Genomic DNA, 20,327 nt, shown 5'->3' on the forward strand with positions numbered 1-20,327 from the left:
CAAGTACACCTTTTTTATCAATTCTGACAAATAAATGGTTTCTGTCCTCAAAAATAACTGGAAAGATACTCCAATGTGTTTCTGACTCATGTTCCTGGTAGAACGGCATGTGAAGCCTTTTGGCCATTGTAAATATCTTCTAAAGCACCGTTAGCATATAAAGGCCCCTTCTTTTAGAATAACATGCAGCTATCAGTGCTCAATGGAGCGATGGCCTCGTTGAGGGGACTTTATTGTGAAGTTTCTCAGAAAGACTCCACTAGCATCGACTCGCCTGCGTCCCAAGGTCAACGCCAGCCTAACCAACCGCTCTGTGTTGCCACAGTTACCACAGCAACTCTCTCGTCTTGGCAACAGCCTTGCTTCTGTTTAAAAGCTCAACGCTTTAGACGCTGTTATCTCATCAGCAGAGGTTTAGAAGTAGAAGCAGCTCGGGAACACTTATTGTCAGTAATGGCAAAAGGGAACAATTATTCTGATGCTTTTAAATATGTTTGCCTGGAAAAGGCAAGAGCTTTTAAAAACGTTATAGTGGATGTTCTTTTTGGGCATGTCCTAAAATGCTGTCTAGGTTAGCAACACACAAGGCTTTGAGGCATTGACAATAGTGAGGTCTCATCAGTAGTGAATTATTATTTGCTTTACTGGGTCATTGATATATTTTATATTTTTTAATCATGCACATGCATTTTTTATGCCTTGCAAACTTTTCTTTGTAAGTTCTGTTTGTCAACTTTTCATGTTGGTTAAAGTCTTCATGAAATCCAAATGGAAGTTTTTTGATCCCAACTCAATTTTTGAGCAAGTACATAACCAGCCAGTGTTCAAAACTATCGCCTTACTTTAGGTAAGATTGTAATAAAATGATCTTTGCCAGGATGTGTATTCATATGAGCGCTCCATCTGTGAATACGTGCTGAATCCACCATAAATCTGTCTTCAAATGCCGACTGATATCTGACACATCCTTCATTGGCATCGAGACGTTTCTTTCTCAAAGAGAAAGCGGTAAAGACAGCTGTCTGTATCCGTACGAATGTTGCGTTTCTTTCTGAGATGTGATTCCCTGGAGAGCCGCTGACATTTCTTATAGTGTCATTAAGTTCTCTAAAGATGTGCTATTTCATTTCCTCTGTGAATTTTTCTCATTTGTCCGTGATTGTAATCAGTTTTTCTGCAGCGAGGAGCAGTTGTGTTTCTGAGGAGCCGTGCTCTCCATATCCTGCTGTCTGTGATCTAATTAGATGTCCATTAGCTCAGTTTCAATTAAGACTGGCTGGATGAGCCTCCTCTGCCCCAGTGTAGACCACCTCACAACTTAGAGATGCTCTATCATTTATCAAACAAATTGACTTGAAAGAGTGTGGTTTTAGCCGGAAGTGCAACTGGTTCATTCCTGTTCAGAAGCATCTTTAGAACATACAGTAATAAAAGATATGCTTGTGTTCATGTATAGAAGTATTTCTATTAAGACATAAAAGGCATTCAGAAATATTATGTTTGATTTTAATTATATCTAGATTGTTTTATTCAGCATCATTTGATAATCATATTGCTGTGATCATCAGAAGGAAATCTTTAAACATGCCTTTAAATTTAATTCTGTTTATCGTCTGCTTTCCGCAAGTGCTAATAGTGTAGTGTTAATTTCATTTAAGATTTTAAAGCAGTTTCTATAATAAGTAATTGAATGAGGCATGTTTTAGTGTATATATATATATATATATATATATATATATATATATATATATATATATATATATATATATATATATATATATATATATATATATATATATATCATTATTATTATTACAGCATTTATCATTGGTATAAGTTTGATATTAACAGATTTAAGTTATTCAAAGTAAGCTGACAATGATCCATCATTGAAAGCAGTACTTGTTCAAAGACTCTTTATTTATTTTTTTCAGATCTTCACACGCTACGGAAAATGCTACACCTTCAATTCGGGACAGGACGGACGGCCACTGCTGGTCACCATGATGGGAGGGATGGGAAACGGGCTGGAGCTGATGCTGGATATCCAGCAGGACGAGTATCTGCCTGTGTGGGGAGAGACTGGTACGTTTTATGAACTCTAGTAATCTAATGTTTCTGTGTTCAAATGCATGCAATAATAAAGCTTGCCGCAAAGCAGGGGGAAATAGTAAGGCGATATTTTAATTGTTTACTAATAAACTAGTGTTTTCTGAGTCGGTGTCGGTGTCGCAAAGATAAAGTTGCTGATCCTGACTCGCCACCTCCTCAGATGTGACTTAAGAGAGAAGTGCATGTTTACAGATTACGATTATAATGAAAGAGTTTTTGATTTGTTTTATTTCGTTAAGTATTCATTTAAAGCTTTCTATAGATATATTTATCATGTCTGTGAGGCGAGTTTCAGTTCATTTTCGTAAGCACTCATTTTCAAGACGAGACGGCAGAAAGTGCATCGTGTTTGTTTTCTTTATTTTATAGAAGCACAACGTATTGTTAATATTGTGTGCACACAAATAAAAGTAGACCCTTTACGTTTACAAATGAAGTATTACTCTTACCTTTATGAGTAAAAATAATGGTGTATCCACTGAAATAAAAATGCAAGTGATCACTCTGGCACCTCTGTGTCCCGCAAAGTGCACTTTAGCACACTCACTGCACAAAATATTGGATATAGCACACATTTTTAAGTTTACCGTTTAAACATTGTTATATGCTTGAACTGTTTTATATCTATAGATTTCGGCTGAAACTCTTGGCTTTTTTCCATATTTCTCCAGGCAGATTTGCTTGAAATAATAAGCATGACCTGAGCCATCTAAATGTCAGTAATCTGCTTATGAGGGTTTAGTTTAGGATTATCCTGTGTTTGCTAGACTGGCATGCCGTCTTTTTTAATAATAAACAAGTTAAACCAAACAGACTGTGAATGAGCAGTTAAATGAACCTTCATGTCACAAAGCTCACCACAAGGGACAGAATCGATTCAAATCCATACAAATAAATAATGCTATCAGACATAGAAACTACATAGCAGCATTCTAACTGAAATTTAAACTGATTTGGAATGCTCGTTGCGATTCGCAGTGTGATGTCAGAATGTTATTAATATTGGCACACACGTAAACTTTTATTAGATGAAACTGTTTGTCTTCACTCTTACACCATATTGAATTGAATGAATTTGGCCAATACTAGGTATTTTAGAAGCCAACAATTAATCATATAATGCCTTAAAATGCTAAGTAGGGGACTCGTTAGGTTTTGGAGTAGAGCTGTCGACTGCCTTAAAAACAGATGAACACTCAGCAGAACAGTTTAAGCGTGACACTGCAGTAAACAACAGAAGCAGCCGTTGGACGTTTGCCAGCAGAAGGTCAGAATGCTGCGAGGAGAAAATGTCTGTGACCTTTCCAGTAAAGTTCAATCAGTTTTGAGAACTCAAAATGCAGAAAGTGACGTCAGGCTGGATCCTATTGATCAGAAAACCGCAAATACACAAACACACATTACAGCTGCAAGCCAATTACAAGTGATGCTATACGTGCAGACTAGGAAGTGAACCACACTCTCGACCTTGTCTGTCTCTCAGCAGGACCAATTGAACCTCTCTATGCCTCCGTAATTGAAAAGATAGAGGGGGTAGATGGGAAACCCTGCACACCTGCCTGGTGTCAACACCTGACATTTACCGAGATTGTTTTTATAATGCTGCGATTTCCCAGAAAGTTCTGCTTGTGCTCCTCCAAATTTCCCCAAACGACAGGTGCTCTTGAAGGTCTCCGATATCTAATCACATCCTCCAAGCCGCTCTCTGGTTACTGTCCTGAAATCTCTTCCACAGCTGACAGGATTTCTCTGTGATTACAGAGCAGCTGTCTCAAAGTCTTGACATCCAGAAACTCTGCACACTAGTTTGACACACTACGCTTAACCCTGGGTTAACATCTTTTTAACCCTGAGTTAATCCATGTGTAGCATTACTTTTAACCCTGGGTCATAAAGCCCTGCTTACCCTGAATTATACCAAAATGGTGCAAAGATTAATTTAGAGTGCTAGAATATTTATTATTTTAGTATTGGTAGCATTATTGCATTGATTTATTGTTATAGGCACATTTTTGTGTCATGTATTCAAGGACAGGTTTTTGTTATCATGCTTTTGGGTTCTAAGTTTAGATTAATTTGGTATAATAAGCAGTGATTGCTAAGGAATGTGTCGTTGCAGTTTGATATTGTGATATTTATACGTTGAAAGCACATCCCATATGACCTGATAGCATCTGTTCTTCTGAGACACCTGCATTGAGTACATGTCCCAGTCTTCACGTCTCTTTCTCTCTATCACAGATGAGACGTCTTTCGAAGCGGGAATCAAAGTCCAGATCCACACGCAGGATGAGCCGCCTTTCATCGATCAGCTGGGATTTGGAGTGGCTCCAGGCTTCCAGACGTTCGTCTCCTGCCAAGAACAGCGGGTACCGAGGCATTGCTCTTTTTGTAAATTTATCAATGCTGGACTGCAGTTGTGTCAGTCTGTTGTTTGACTGCTTGGTTTTGGTGTTTTGCGGCTGCTTTTGTTATGGATGTTTGTTATTAATACTTTAATGTGGAGATTCACATTCCATTGGTGAAAGTTCTGATTGACACTGTGACATTATTTAAAGCCAATGAAGCACATTTTCAGACTTAATTCTCATATGTGTATATGTGCAAATCACAATGTGTGGTGAAAATGTGCTTAATGTGCTGGTCTCTTTAAATCTGATTGGCTGGCTTCCCCAAATCAGACAGTTTTGGAAGAGCACAGAACCAACTCAATAACAGCGGGGTAGAACTGTCATAAAAAACATAAAAACTTTTTCAGCTGATGAAGGAAGTTCAGCCACTACCACAGTGTTGTTCATGTATAAATTGCTGGAATAAAATAAGCTTTTCCAATATTCATAATATAAATTTGTTTGATTTTGGACTGAGATATGATGTGTACAGCTTTGTGAGATTCACCCGAGAATAAATTTGATCTCCCACAAGCACAAACATGATTTGATTTTTAAATGAGAGCGAATGGACGATACAGAGGTCGACCCTGCTGCCTGGGATAAATATTATTTATGTATAGGATTCTCAGAATCCATGTTTAATTTTCATGAAGGCCACATCATAAAATAAAAACAGCAACTTTGTTCCAGTGAGAGAAATAAAGAGTCGAAATCAAGGTGGATGTGATTGATAAAGAGTCAAAGAGACAGATAGACAATCTGACTGGCTGAAGACTGACAGAAAGGTGGTTGATATGCAGACGGATCTCTTCTCTTGTAATTGGAGGTCAGTAAGTCGCCCAAGTGCAGTGGATTGATTTCAGTTACATTTCCCCTCATTTATTTTCGTCTTACACAAAGATCAAGCCTGCGTCTCTAGATACATCACTAAGATTCAATGTCATTGGCTTTTACAGGATAAGCATCCATCTCTGTCAGTCACTCTGACAACTGTATTTACTAATGGATGCTACTCTCAGACTGTGCTGAAGACTGAGTAATGTATACATGTGGTTTACTGAAGTCAATTGGTAATGCCTGTTACCATACCAATAGCTTGGTCAAAGATGTGGTTTTCTTCCATTATTTTGTGTATCCACCACTCATTACTCAATGGGGAATTTGTATATCTCTGTCCACACAACAATGCTATTTTCTTAAAATTATTTCGTTGTTGTTGTTTTTTTATTGCAAACACACCTTTGAGTAAATGAGGTTTTTTATAGAATATGCCAGATTCATTAGACACTGGCATTTGCGTCAAACAATTAATGTTGCATTATTAGCACTGTGACGTTAGCATGTTGCCAAGCTAACAAGGCAATATCTTAACTACATTCCCAAATTTGGGGTAAAATTGCAGTTTGTAATAATTTTTAACTATTTTTAATTCCACTGAGCTGGTTGCAGTGCATTCTGGGATAGGATAGATGACATCACAAGGTGTCTTAGGACGCAGTATTATAATGCCATCTGTTTTTCACAATATTGTTCACTTTGAGGATCCTCTTATAATGCCTTCAAATGCTGCCTATAATGCCATCTTTACTAGTTTTCATAGGAAGTCAACATGTCAGATGCTGTCGGTGAAGCTCGCATTGTTGTGAACCTGAAACATTCCTCTAAGGTTTCAAGTAGAATGTTTATAGATACTGAATTTACATGCAGTTATGTTATGTAAAGCATTAGCGTGCTTTACCTTTAGTGTCTGGAGTGTGTGTTTGTTTTTAGCAGATATGCAGCATTTGTTTGTGGTGTACGTGTGTGTGCATTTCTCAAGCTGATAGTGAGGTGTCTTCAGGGATTATACAATTGTCCTAAACCGAGTGATATGCCAAACAGACTTTTTGCAAAGGCTGTTCCAAAACGTATGAAGAAACATTATGCAGCCTTTTAAGATCATTTGTTTGGTTGACTGCAGCATCACATGTATATAGAAGTCTGTTTCCGCCACTGAATTAAAGATATAAAAGGTTATTGCGACTTAGCTCACAATTCAGAATTTTTTCACAGAATGGCGAGAGCATATCCTTCAAAATTGGACTTTAACTCGCAATTACGAGATTCCTTGCAATTTTGACTTTATCTATTTTTTTTTATTGTGAGATTATATCTCACAATTGCGAGTTAAAATCCCAATTTTATATATATATTTTATTTTTAGTTATTTCGTTTTTTTAGCGGGAGGGGGGACTCGTTCTCACAATTGCGAGTTTATATCACACAACTCTATCTTTATGTTCTGAGTTAATATCACACAATTCTGACTTTTTAACTCACAGTTGCGAGTTTATATCACGCAGTTATGTCTTAATATTCTGAGTTTTTATCTCACAACTGTCTCGCAATTGCTAGTTTATTTCACGCAATTTTTAAACGTATCAGCCCCTGCAAACTTCAGAGAAATGTCAACACCGCTCCATATAAATTAATATTTCTAAATTATCAATAAAACGGTTACAATTGTGAATAGTGATGGTCATTATATCAGGATTGTTAAACTGTTAGCAACATGCTAATGTCAAACTCTTTTGGAAGCCATTGTGATTTGAGTCTCTGCTGCATGCCATGCGTGGAGTGATATTTGTGTTGCAGTTTTGCATTTTGATTGTAGTATAAATTGTATTTGTAATGGAATAACATGATTGAATAACCATGTCTTTCTGTCTTGTAGCTGACATATCTTCCTCCTCCATGGGGTGACTGTAAGGCTTCAGCAATGGACTCTGATTTTTTCAGCACATACAGTATCACCGCCTGCCGCATTGACTGTGAGACACGCTATCTGGTGGAGAACTGCAACTGCCGCATGGTGCACATGCCTGGTAATGTATAAGCAGAACCACATATATATGATACGAGGATATCTGCGATGTCATAGATCTATAATTATCTGTGTGATTCTCTTGTGAGCATTAAAAGGTAAAGCACAAATATTTCTGTTTTATTCTGTAGCCTGATTTCTCAAACACCCTAAAATCTTAAACTTGGTAACTATAACGAAAGAAACCTTGAGAAACATTTCCCACAAAGTCTTTTTTAGTTCGGACTGGCCACCAGTCATTTAATGAATTATTAAATTATTTGCTCCTTCTTGCGGTGAATGAAATGCTTTCAAGCTGTAGCTTCTAAAGCCTGTGATTTTTAAACCCTCGCTGTGCTCCCGAAGCTGTTTACCAGTTTTTGGCTTATTGAAAGTAAGAGGATTTTAACCTCAGCAAGCAGAAAACCAGGATTTCATGCAGCCCTGTTAGGATCCAGCTCCCCGCTGAGTTCTGTGCGTCGGTTTGAGACACGTCTCTCTGTTCATCTCTAAAGACTTTGTCATTAACTAGATCCGAACTGCAGGATTTGCTGTATCTTCAGTTTCATCTACACTGTGTCAAAACTGGAACGCTGTGGTTATATATAATCAGCACTGCATGTGGAAAACATCGTTATAATCAACCGCAACTTCACAGACAGTAGCTTTGTAGTCCATTTTTAATTATAACTAGAGATTTGTAGCCAACTTTATTGACTGATTTATTGACTTGTGGATAAGCAAACTAGTTTATTATTACAAGAACATTCTGTTTGTTCACATCTCTGGCTAATGTAGTCTAGACATGTTTTCCACTCAGCATCGATTGTACGTGCTCTTTCTCTCTCTCTGCAAGAGTCCTTAAAATATTTGAGGAAACTTGGATAAACACAAGTAATCAAAAGAGGAAATCAGATTTTTTAAGGAGACGTTCAGAGCTGATAACGGCTGCGTGACGGAAGCGGACACGGTTTAATTAACAGACAGACAGAGGCTGTTTCATTTCACCTTTAGCTAGAACACTGTGTTCTTCTCTCTCTGCGGCACATCTTTTGTTCTTTATCCTCACGCTTCTCTTAAAGGCTGACTCACACAAAAACACATTCGGTTCTTATTTCACCCCAAAAGCAAATAATAAGAAAATGCATTATACATGAAGCAGATTAAGTCTATTTTGTACCGTAACTTATTTGCATTACAATTAAGCCTATTTCTCATCACTGTAATGATTTACTTCAGGGTTAGTTTGTAATTCTCATTATTCTTGATGTTTCTCATTAGATTCTCATTACTGTAATAAAGTCACGAAAATCACAGTCGCTTTTTATTGACATCAGAATCAATTAAAGACAGCGCAAATACTATTATAGTGTATAAACTTCATAATTTAGATTTATTTATTTTCTTCTTATTTTTTAGTTGAGAAAACTAAGGAATTTATTTATTTTTTTTATTATAAAACCTGTTTTAGACGTGTATTTATTTATTGCACTGAAATTTTTATGTCAATTGATTTGCCGTACTGCCTAATTTGTGGTAGTTTAAATAAATAAAAATGACAATTAATGAATTAATCACTGTGTCCAGACAAGATTATTTCCATGACCTTATTGCAATAATGGGAATGTGATAAACAAAATACCAAAGTAACTAAGTAAAATGTCCACAGTCAATACAGTAATAGTGCTTTATTGTTATCAATTGCAAATCGTAAAAAAAAAAAAAAAAAAAAAACACTTACTGATCCTAAAATAAGTTTTCTTAACGCAAAATATGATTTATCTTGATTTTGAGGTTAAAGACCTGGAATGAGATTAAAATAACAGTTGCAACTAAAATGCTACTGAATTGAATCTTTGCTTATAGGTTGTGTTTCTCTGTCTTCAGGAGATGCTCCATATTGCACTCCAGAACAGTATAAGGAGTGTGCAGATCCCGCTCTAGGTGAGAATTTCACTGCCTCCATTAAGAGAGGCCAGTTCTCCTCTCCTCATTACTGAAGTCTGAACCTGAGGCCATGATGGGACAGCTGGATTTATGACCCCTTCTAACCGCACCACCCACTTCCCCAAGCCCTTTTCCACTTCATCATCTGTCCTGTTGTTTTTCCAGCCAGGGTTTTTGAGGTTAAGAGAAACGTTCTGTCTTTGTCTCTGGCTCTAGATTTTCTGGTGGAGAGAGACAATGACTACTGCGTTTGCGAGACGCCCTGCAACATGACGCGCTATGGCAAAGAGCTGTCCTTCGTCAAGATCCCCAGCAAAGCCTCGGCCAAATACCTGGCCAAGAAGTTCAACAAGACGGAGCAGTACATCGCGTGAGTCTCCAAATCCAAGAGTTTTGGCCATGACGATATCTCAGAAAACTCGGTACACCACTGAGCAGTTTTGCTAAGCTGACATTGGGCAACTTTTAAATATTTACATAATTGAGAAAATGTTTAATTGTCCAAATTGCCAGCTGTTTAGCGCCTCGTCAGTAATTAACCATGATCTTTGTCTGCCTTCGTGCAAGATCCAGAGCGCCAATCATCTGACAGCTTAAAGACCAGACAACAGACATGTAACACATCACTGCTTTGACAGACACACTAAAAAATGTCAGGAAATGTCTCCAAATCTGCAGCCATCTGGAACAACATGAATCCTGAGTACATTTACTGAGAGAAGTCAAGAAAGCCGCTGCTCTTAGTTTGCTGTGTATTCTACAGGCAGTTACACTAGTTTAGGTATACTTTAAAATGATATGATTTCAATGATTTTAATGTCAGCTTGTTATGAACTATTAAATAGTGTCTTTTATTCTAAATGAGAAAAATGTTGTTCATAAATTATCAAAATATAATGACTTATTTTCAGCTGATGTGTTAAATATTAATTCTGTGAAATTTTGGTTGTCGTTCCATGTTGACTCATTAATTTGCAAAATTATTACGGCAGCCTAAATGCACAAAACAGTGACCAAAATCTCATGAAACTATGTTCTTCTATTTGCATGATCGAAATGGAGGAGAGCTATTATTTGCAGTATTTAGCATTTAGAAAATGAAAAGAGAAGTCAAGTGGAACCATTGTAAATGATCTGCGGTGCTTTACATTCAGAGCAGGAAAAGAGAAGTTACTGAAAAACTTTGGAGAATTTAATCAGCTGAATGACTCGGTGTCTTTTTCTGCTTGTTCCCAAAAATGTTCATGACTTATCCAGTGAAAATGCTCAAAATCAGATATCTGCCATGGTTACTTCGATTTAGGGAATGAATGAATCATACATAATCATAAATCTGCCATTATCTACTTGTCTTTGACAGTAATAGGGTTATGTATTAATTCATGCAGAGATGATGTTTTGAACCCAGATGATGTAATGTCAGGGTTTGAAAGGAGGAAGGTAGTGTTTTTTTAATACTTGGTTTTAAAGTAGCACCTTATTACCATTCTTCGATAAACCTGCTGCAAAAGAACCATTAAAACTAACCGTTTAAGTGTTTTGGGCTTCTCTAGGTAGCTTCGAAGAGCTTGGGCAAACACTCATAAAATAACTGCAGCTGTCATCTGTACCTTAATTAAACATTTAACATGTATTCAAAGGGGATCAAAATTTTTTAACTTTAACACCATCTGCAGTGAATGTTCTTAATAAAAACTAAATTATTTTTTTTAAGAAGTCGAGTAAGTATAGTAATATGATATAAAGTCTGAAGTGCCAAGTAGACTCAGAATGAGCTCCAGCTGTGCCTAAAATGCCTGAGGTCGCTGCTGGCTCGAGAGAATGAGATGCTGTGAAACTGACAGACTGTGGATCAACGCTTGGAAGATGGTTTGAAAGATTGGGAGGGTTGTGGAAGTAAATGCAGCTGGGGTGTCCTCACCTTTCCCTTCTGTTCTGCCCTTTAGAGAAAACATCCTGGTGCTGGACATCTTTTTCGAGGCCCTGAACTACGAGACCATCGAGCAGAAGAAAGCCTACGAGATAGCCGGCCTTCTTGGTGAGCTGCGGTTTCTTATATGTCAAGAGATGGTGATTTGAAGCTTTGAAATGATTGTATCCTTTTATATTTCCAGGTTTTATTTCACAGTTTTTCACTTTTTAGAAAGTCTAACTACCAATAACTAACTTATAGTGGCTGTAAACGGAGAACATAAAGACCTTAAAGTGGTTGAACATCAAATAAATTGCAAACAGCAGCTTGTCATTTTACAATCCATATATGTTGCAAAGCTTGTTTGTTTGTTCCTGTGGCGAAATGCTGAACTAAACTGTTTCAGGTGACATTGGCGGACAGATGGGCCTGTTCATCGGGGCCAGTATCTTAACCATCCTGGAGCTCTTTGACTATCTGTACGAGGTAAGACCTCCATGACTCAAATCCAAACCTGCACCTGTTATTTCCTCTTTTCTCAATGTATTAAAGACCCTTCGGAAATAATTACCTTGAAACTTGACAGCTGTGGACATTTCTGTCACTCAGAATGGCACATTCTCCTTTCCCCCATAATTGTGTTGAATATGACCTTCACAAGAGCAGCGCTCTCTTAGCTTTCTTCCACTTGAGATCCCTCTCCACACTCAGCGTCTGAATGAACAGAGTGTTAAAATATCATTAGCTTTCAAGCCTTAGCTCAGGATGTGATTGCTTTCGAGATATCAATACCTTAAAGCGAAGGGTGGAATTATCTCTTGATTGGGGGAAATTGTCATCGGCTATGATGGCAGGCAAGCAGAACAGTGCAGAAGCAGACTACTAGAATCTTGTTCAAAGCAAGTGGAGGACTCTGTGTTGTTGTCAGATGCAGTGCTTCGAGCATTAAGAAGAAATAGTTTTGGCATGCATGCAGATACTCTGTCATTAGCATCTTAATCAACTCAACGTCTGCTAAGAATATTGTCCGCCAAACTTGACTGATAACCATTGGTCTCATCTGCAAAAGGATTGCACACTTGGGTGGGCGAAGCATTGCAACAGTATTCCCCCTTTTGAAAATGTTCAGTTTAAATCTTTAAATATATGTTTTTTTTGGTATTTTGACCATCTATGGCCATTTTTTAGATGGCAGTGTTGATTTTAAAATGTTGAATATATAGAAAAATGTCTCTGGTACCGTGAGTCATAAATCATCACAATACTCATGATTCTGCTTAATGTTATGTTGGCAGCTAGATCTTTGCCAAACACCCAATACTGCAATGCATCAAGACATATGACTTTAAAAACCGGGAGGCGGTGCCAGGAGAGCTATTTTTCATGTCTGTTCTCTCAGATGCTCCTTGGGTTATCTCTGTATGGCAGTGATTGATAACACATCACATGATCTTTTACACAAAGTGCTGACTTGCAACTCTGCACAACAGACTCAGATGAGCCTTTGGGAAACAAAAGCAAAGGCACACGCATTCAAGGTGTTCTTGCTGAAAGATAAAAGAGACAAATATTGAAGGGATATTTCATCCAAGAATGCAAAATCTGTCATAACTGACTTACCTTAATGTCGTTTCAAACATGAATGATGTTCTTTTCTGCGGTAAAATGCAAAAGGAGAAGTTTAGCAGACTGTTCATACTGCTTTATATAAACATTTTCTGCATTCTTGACAGAATAATTGTATTTATCTCATCATTCCCAATAAAGATATGTGGAAAGTTTTGGGGGCCTTCATCAGAAAGACACAGAGAGAAAAATATATACCCCACCCAATATTTTTATTTTATTCTTACCAAAATCACACATTACATAGTAATTCATGATTTTCAATTTGTATGTGAAGTACAGGCCTTTTAGGAGTACTTAACAGTAGTGGCCAAGGTCTGTGCAAGCAGTCTTATGAAGCAGCATGACTTCACGAGCTTTGCATGAGGCTGAGACATTTAAGTCATTTTTTTGTGATTTATATTCCCAGAATAATGATTTCATTTGGGGGTTCTTTACCCAAAACAATTCTGTGGAAAATATAAATAAATCTAGCAATGCACCAATTTTGATCAATTAAAACTCCACGCAAAAAGTCCCTAGAGTCAGATTCAGACTCAACGCCAGGCTCGGAGTAACGCCTGTGACATCAGGACACAGATGGAAGACAGGCTGTCAGATATGGCAGGTGGAAGCTGGAATCATTTGCAGGAAATGAGACACAAATACTGTCAGTTCCAGGACTTGTGTCTGTGTAATCTGGCTGGTTTAAACTGTCTCCTGGTACATGACAGCCAAAAGCCAATAACAAACAATACATCATCAATCCATCATGTTGTTCTGTGTGACAGGAGGCCCTCATGGGAAGTGGGGGGAAATGCCCCAGTTACGAGTTCAAATCTGTTACCACACATCGTTTCTGTCAATCTCCTAGTAAAGCTGAGTTTAGAGACTAGAACATTTTGAGTTCCTGGAAATTTTCTTGCCACGTCTTACATCTAAAAAAAACAAGTTTTCAGTTCCATGCATCCATTTTTGCCATTCTAATCTAAATTAGCATTTTTTTTTTGGTTTTTGTTTCATGCTTTTCTGATTTATCCATGATCAGACGTTCAAGTAAAATTATAAATTGGTTAAAATTGAATTGCTCTCCACATGAGCATCTATAGCAGATATCATAGCGTGAACTGCACAGAAAGCTTTAGCTGTGGGTTTATTTTCTCTCTTCAAAGGTGATCAAGTTCAAACTGTGTCGCTGTGCCAAGAAGAAACACCAGCGGAGCAGCAACGGCGATCGAGGAGCCGTTCTCAGCCTGGATGACGTGAAGCGTCACGTCAGTAACTATCACACTAGTATCTGTTGGCCAATAAACTCATACTTACAGACAGTAAAGACTATGTCCAGAATAGTATAGTTATATAACTCATACTACTGTATGTCTACAGTATTCAGTATGTTTACTACATGTACAACTATATTATATGCCTGTACAAGCCAGAAAACTGCATGAGGTGCTGTTCCATTGCCAGAAATAGTAGTTATATCAATTGTGGTTTTTTGCTTAATCTTGAGTTTTTTTATTAAACTGACAAAAGTTCAGCCATTTTTACACAATTGTATTTTCGGGGATGGCAACTGGATGCCTCTAACTGAAATTCACATGTACACAATCAGGACATGTCTGAAATAATTTTTGCATCATACCGTGTAATGTTTCACATGCTACTTATTGCCTAATTGAAGGAAGTATTCAGTTTACACTGTGCAGTTTCTGAATATCTATCTTTACTCTCAGGCTCCCTGTGACAACCTTCATACCCCGTCAACATACCCAGCCAACATGCTACCTCACCATCCTGGCCAGGGCAACTTCGAAGACTTCACCTGTTGAGCGTAAAGTAAGAGCCTGACAGAGAACAACCAAAGCTGACCACATCAGTACGGACTCCTTTCACAACCGGACAGTACAGTATAAACCTTCTGGATCTGCGACACACTAGAAAACCACCATGTCTTGACATATCCAGATGTCGGAGGAATGGTGCCGATCAACAAAGTTTATTTTCACTAAAATGTTCCATGGGAAACTTTTGATGTTTTTTGAACATTTCAAGGAAATACTGCCTCAAAAACGAAACTCCTTGAAGTCTAAGAATTGACACATTAGGGGACTTGGACATCGAATAGCTTTCTGCAGCTGGACCCTGATGCCTTCCGTCCGTGTACATAGTGTTGGCTCTTAACTGTCTTAAGACCAGTGGCTTACGTAGGTCAGTAGATATAGCGCTTATTCACTGTATGTAGCCTCATTTGTCCATTGATCTGCTGGATCGATTCAGCCTCGGTGTATCTCACGAGAATGTAACTTTCTGAAAAAGGTGGCCATTACAAGCATTAAAAGTGGGATTTTAGGACGCTGGAGGGTTCAGATCCCATATGACATTGTGTTACAGGTCTCATCTTGTAAATGCATGCTGGTCATCTTGTGCATGTTTTTCGTTTTATTTAGATTTTATTATTTCCATCGCCAAGTTAGCCTCAATTATACACAAGTGTTGGAAGATGGTGTAAAGTTGGTTTTCATGTGTATATGCGTGCGTGTGCAGGTTTTAACAGGATAACATTTCTCAGTGACCCCAGAGTAATAGCAGGCTGATGAAACTTGTCAGAATATCTCTTCAATTATAAAATGTTTCAAAAGTAATCAATGTTTAAATTCATATCTAAAAATGGCAAAATGTAGGATTAGTCTGTTGCATAATTAGTAGGAATGGAACGGTGCATAGATGTCACGGTTCGGTATGTACCTCGGTTCTGGGGTCATGGTTCGATAACATTTCGGTACAACAGGAGAAAAAAAAAAAAAATCTACTATGCTCGGTTTCTTTTCATTTATTTTGAACAGACAGATGTGAAAATACTAAATATTATTATTGATATATATGTAAAAAAATCTACAGTATACAAGGAATAATATACAAGGAACAAATATATTGAATATATATTCGATTTAGTTTACGGATAAACAAGGGGGAAAAAAACAGTGCGGCACATAATGTATCCTATATCTCAAATGGCAGAAAGCCATATCCTATCTGTTTTCTTTATTTTACAAAAGCACAATGTTTTGTTTTCATTGTGAGTGTACACAAATAAAAGCAGATCTTTATACAGTGATGCAGTAATAATAAGACAATAAGTGTTTAAAGTTGATTCTGCTGGAGTGAGGAAACAGGAATTAAGTGATCGTGCTGACACGCTCGCGCACACACACACACACAAACACAAAATCAGTTCCAGCATTGCTAACTTGACAGTGCAGTTGGTACTTTATCAAAATAAAATACAGTGAACCAAAACATCAGCGTGCCTGGCCCTGTGTCACCGTTGGAACAAAACTGAAGTACAAAGCCTATAATTTACATAATAAATAATAGTTTAGCAAACAGAGACATTACATTGCAAATATGGAAATATTATGGTGTATTTGGATTTGTGCCGAATTAGCATACACGAGCACAAAGCTCCATTTCGCAAACCATTAAGTTCACAAGTCTTTAAAGTACACACCATTGTCAGTCTGTGAGAGACACATTCAGAATCAACACATGCTCACTGTCTGGGATTTGTGCGCAACTCATGGCATTCGCTATTCTTCTGCTGGCAGTTGGTTATCAAACATTGCTACGGGCGCCCCCTTCAAGATTGGGGTGAATTGCCTGCATTCATTGTAAGGCACCAAATCGAGATGTCCATACCGTGACGGTTAGGTACGAAAACATGTATCGTTCCAACCTTAATGATTAGTATATATGACTAACAAGAAATGTTAATGGGAAGCCCCCAACAGATATTTGGACACATGATTATGAATACATGATTGTTTATGTGTGCATGAAGGTGTGACTGAACAAGAATGTTTGTGACGAATGTTTTATCATTTGCGTTGTGTTGCTGGTCTGTTTCTGGATGAAAGCGTTTCCAGGATCTGCAATGTAACAAGCCAGAGTTTGTATCGCTGGCTGGATCAGAGCGATTGCTCGTACGACACTCCATTCACGAATGCTAACTTTTGTAGTTGTGCGTACAGTACGTATGTGTGCATGTATGTCCGTGTGAGACTGTTATTCTTCTGTCTTTATTTTGATTCTGTTAATGAAAATTTAACTGAACTTATTGTTTATTTGAATTCTGTACTCGCAGGGATGTATGTTAATGTTGTAAACTTCATATCAAAGCACAAACGACCACCAGTATGTAAAGGTGATGTTAAAGAATGATCAAATATTCTTATCAGTGTTATCATGGAAATCAGCAGATTCATTAGTACTCTTATTCTTTCCTTTGATTTTTTACTACAAACTTACATATTGCCTGATGTGCGGTCGGCAGATAATAGGCTGTTCTATTTATCTATGAAGGTATAATAAACATCATTCATGATTTTACAAACGTCTCACTGTTACTTCATTAAGCTTTAAGGTGGATGTCAGTAGATTGTTCATGTTTAACTAAAGAAGTAGAAGGAGCTTAAAATAATTCTTCAGGATGTACAAGATTTCTTTAGCCATGATGCTGTAGATTCAATAGCGGATTTTTTTTTTCTTTCTGTATTTTAGTATAATTTTCCATTTCCACCAACAGATGTACGCAGACTTTCAATTACTTTAAGAAAACTGGACCTCACTGAAATTATTCAGCTGCAGTACTCTTTATAAAAATGGACAAAAAATGGTTCTGAATTTCAAGTGGCTCCCGATTTCAAGCCTTACTGTTCACTTACCTCAGAACTATTCAGCAATTCAGATAGAAGGTAGAATACATTTTGAACCTACATTATGGAAAGTAGAAAGAGGGAGATGAAAGATGAAGGGGATGTTCATGAGAATCAGACGGTGTCAGGATACAGGACATGAGTGCATGAGCTGAAAGATCAAACCCGAGAGGAATAAGAGAAAATCCAAACATGAGGCATCCATCAAGATCGTTGGATGACATCTGACACCGACTCTTCTCAGGAAAATGTATATTAAAATGGCATCAGAACCATGATTAAATCTAAACAGCAGTTCACGTATAACTGGACTGATTTGTCCAAAGTCACCCACAGGCTTTCTATGTGGCCTTGTGGTGGTTTAGAACATGCTCTGTTTGTTTAACTGAATTGAGGGACATCATAAATGACTGATGAATGTAATTTCCTTCTGTCGTCTCTTGTGCTGATGTGGGAATGTCTCTGGCAGATGTAGGGACAACTGCCAATGACTTCAGGCAGCACAACCCAACCGTCAGGGCATTCTGATGAGGATCTTGTAGTGCAACACTAGTGCCTTTGAGACGTGCCTTGTCCTCCAAACGCATCAAATATACGTATTTGGAAAGATGCATTTAGTCTTGATTTGGCACAGCTGCTGCTGTTGTGAATGTGCAATGTGTTTGGGGTTTCCAATAAATATCCTTTTAAAGCCACATTCCAATTTTTCAAACTATCCATCCTAAATGGCATGCAAAAGACGTAGTGCATCTACAATCATAGTATGTTAAAAAATACAATGCAAAAGGTATCTGGATGTTGTAGTATTACAAAGTGTGTGTTGTGCATGCTTATTTAGTAATAATAAAAAATATTATTTTAATTATAAAATGCTTATTTTAGCTATAAATGCCAATGCTAGTTGTATATGGTAATTTTTTTACTAAAACAACACTGTAGTACCATGTCCAGAAAACAGTAATACCGTGGTGAAAAAGACTCATACTTGTTTTATAGTTTGTGATCGATGCGTGTTTGTAATTGAGAAAACTGGCATTGACGTCCTTGTCACATTACCAGTGTCACTTAATTGTTCAGATCATCTGAAACTGTGAAAATTGAACTACCCTACAAGCCACTTTGAGTTCATCACACTGGTACTTGCTCACTGAAAATGAGTTTCTATTCATTTCCCATAATGCAACTGTCAAGAGTTTCTGCCCTTGTGCCAATTTATCCTGTCGGATCTCGTGGCACAATTAAAAGCTGCCGTTTGTCACAGAGTAGAGTGTCATCGTGCTCTTTGAGAGGATTAATAAGAACTCCAGAGACTGGCTTTAACCGGGTCGATTGGAGACACTATCATTTACTTTCATGCCAGTTTTGCATGCATTCATCATATTTAGAAATCCTGGCATGTGTCTATGTGTCATCAGTTGCCCACTAGGTTAAATCTTTCTGTGCAGGAGGACACTGTGATATGATTGGCAACAATACCAAGTAAAGCTAAGAACTCGTTGGCTTTGTCAGCAAAAATCTTAACATGTCAGACTGAGCTAACAGGAAAACTAAAACGTGCAACAGTAAATAAGCTCCATTTAGTTTGTATGTCTTATTTGCAGTACTTACATCATCACTGGCATATGTTGGTATTCAGGTTACAGTAAATGGATGAAAGTTATTCACAGTTAAATAACCCTGTGAAGAGTCCTCCTGGTTTTCTCCTGCAAAAAGACCAAACAAATCTTATTAAAACTATAAAACTTTACTCACTTATTGAATACAGAATTAACTGCTGAAAATAACGACTATATGGTGATTCTGAGGGAAAACACTGATGGGACATCAGCTGTGAATAAAAAAAAAAAGTATTTTACATAAATATAATCAAACTTTTCTTAATGATAACATCTGTTAGCAGTTTATGATTAGACACGAACACGATCTAACGAACACGAAACAAAGGACGAATTTCACATTAATAATCTCACGATATTTTTTTTTTTAATTATGATATGTTATCGATGTAAATAAATAATCAAACCGTTTCAATTTTGACGGAGCTGAAAGTGACGCTTACCTCACCACAGCCTACTTTGCGCGCGAACTGAGAAAAAATGACATCACGCATACGTCAGTATATACATAATATGGGATTTTTATATTATAATAATAAAAATTATAATACATACACGTTGTATTTTACTATTAAAAATTAAGTTTTTTCGCTTTTAATAGCTGTTGTTGTTGTATATATATTTTTATGTGCTCTATGGTCGTTTTCAGTAGACATAAAATGATAACCATAATACATCAGCTGATATGAAATGCCTGGACAATATCATGGACACAGCAACTGTTTAAGAAATTAAGACATTTAAGAAATTAATATATTACAATGTCCATAGACGGACAATGTCTGATATAGTTCAAAAAACTTTATTCACTTTATTTCTTTTTTTTCCAACCATTTCGTTTAGAAATAGCTACATGAAAGATATGTTTATTTTGTGTTGATAAAGCTTTGGCAGAACATATTTAACTTGATTTTTGTGAACTTTGACAAGAAAAGAGAGTGTTAAATGGCCAAATGGTGTATTTGATGTTAATATTTGTGTGTATTGATCAGAAGTGTGGGTGGGAAGCAGGCCTATTTATATAGTACAAATGAAATCCAACAAAACCTCCTGTTATAACATCTTGTTCTTTCATATCTTTTTCTTATTCTCACAATATGAAGCCTCAATAACAAAGCACCTTCTTTCATCAACATAATCACAAGTGAAGGGACTAAACCTCATAAAGATGCCTTTTGCACCATA

At 37.2% G+C, this 20,327-nt stretch overlaps 1 protein-coding gene across 1 annotated transcript; it reads left to right on the forward strand.

Annotated features, from left to right (window-relative positions):
• Window positions 1-210: 210 nt before the first annotated feature.
• Window positions 211-16,630, forward strand: LOC113077316 (acid-sensing ion channel 1B-like). The gene is made up of 10 exons (XM_026249739.1): window positions 211-286; window positions 1,900-2,085; window positions 4,354-4,481; window positions 7,219-7,369; window positions 9,235-9,291; window positions 9,511-9,664; window positions 11,241-11,332; window positions 11,613-11,692; window positions 13,984-14,085; window positions 14,548-16,630. Exons 1-10 carry the CDS (start codon window positions 211-213, stop codon window positions 14,641-14,643), a joined length of 1,122 nt encoding a protein of 373 aa, XP_026105524.1. The 3' UTR covers window positions 14,644-16,630.
• The last annotated feature ends 3,697 nt before the right edge of the window (window positions 16,631-20,327 follow it).

Source organism: Carassius auratus, unplaced genomic scaffold, assembly GCF_003368295.1.
Source record: "Carassius auratus strain Wakin unplaced genomic scaffold, ASM336829v1 scaf_tig00022246, whole genome shotgun sequence".
NCBI classification, from domain to species: domain Eukaryota; kingdom Metazoa; phylum Chordata; class Actinopteri; order Cypriniformes; family Cyprinidae; genus Carassius; species Carassius auratus.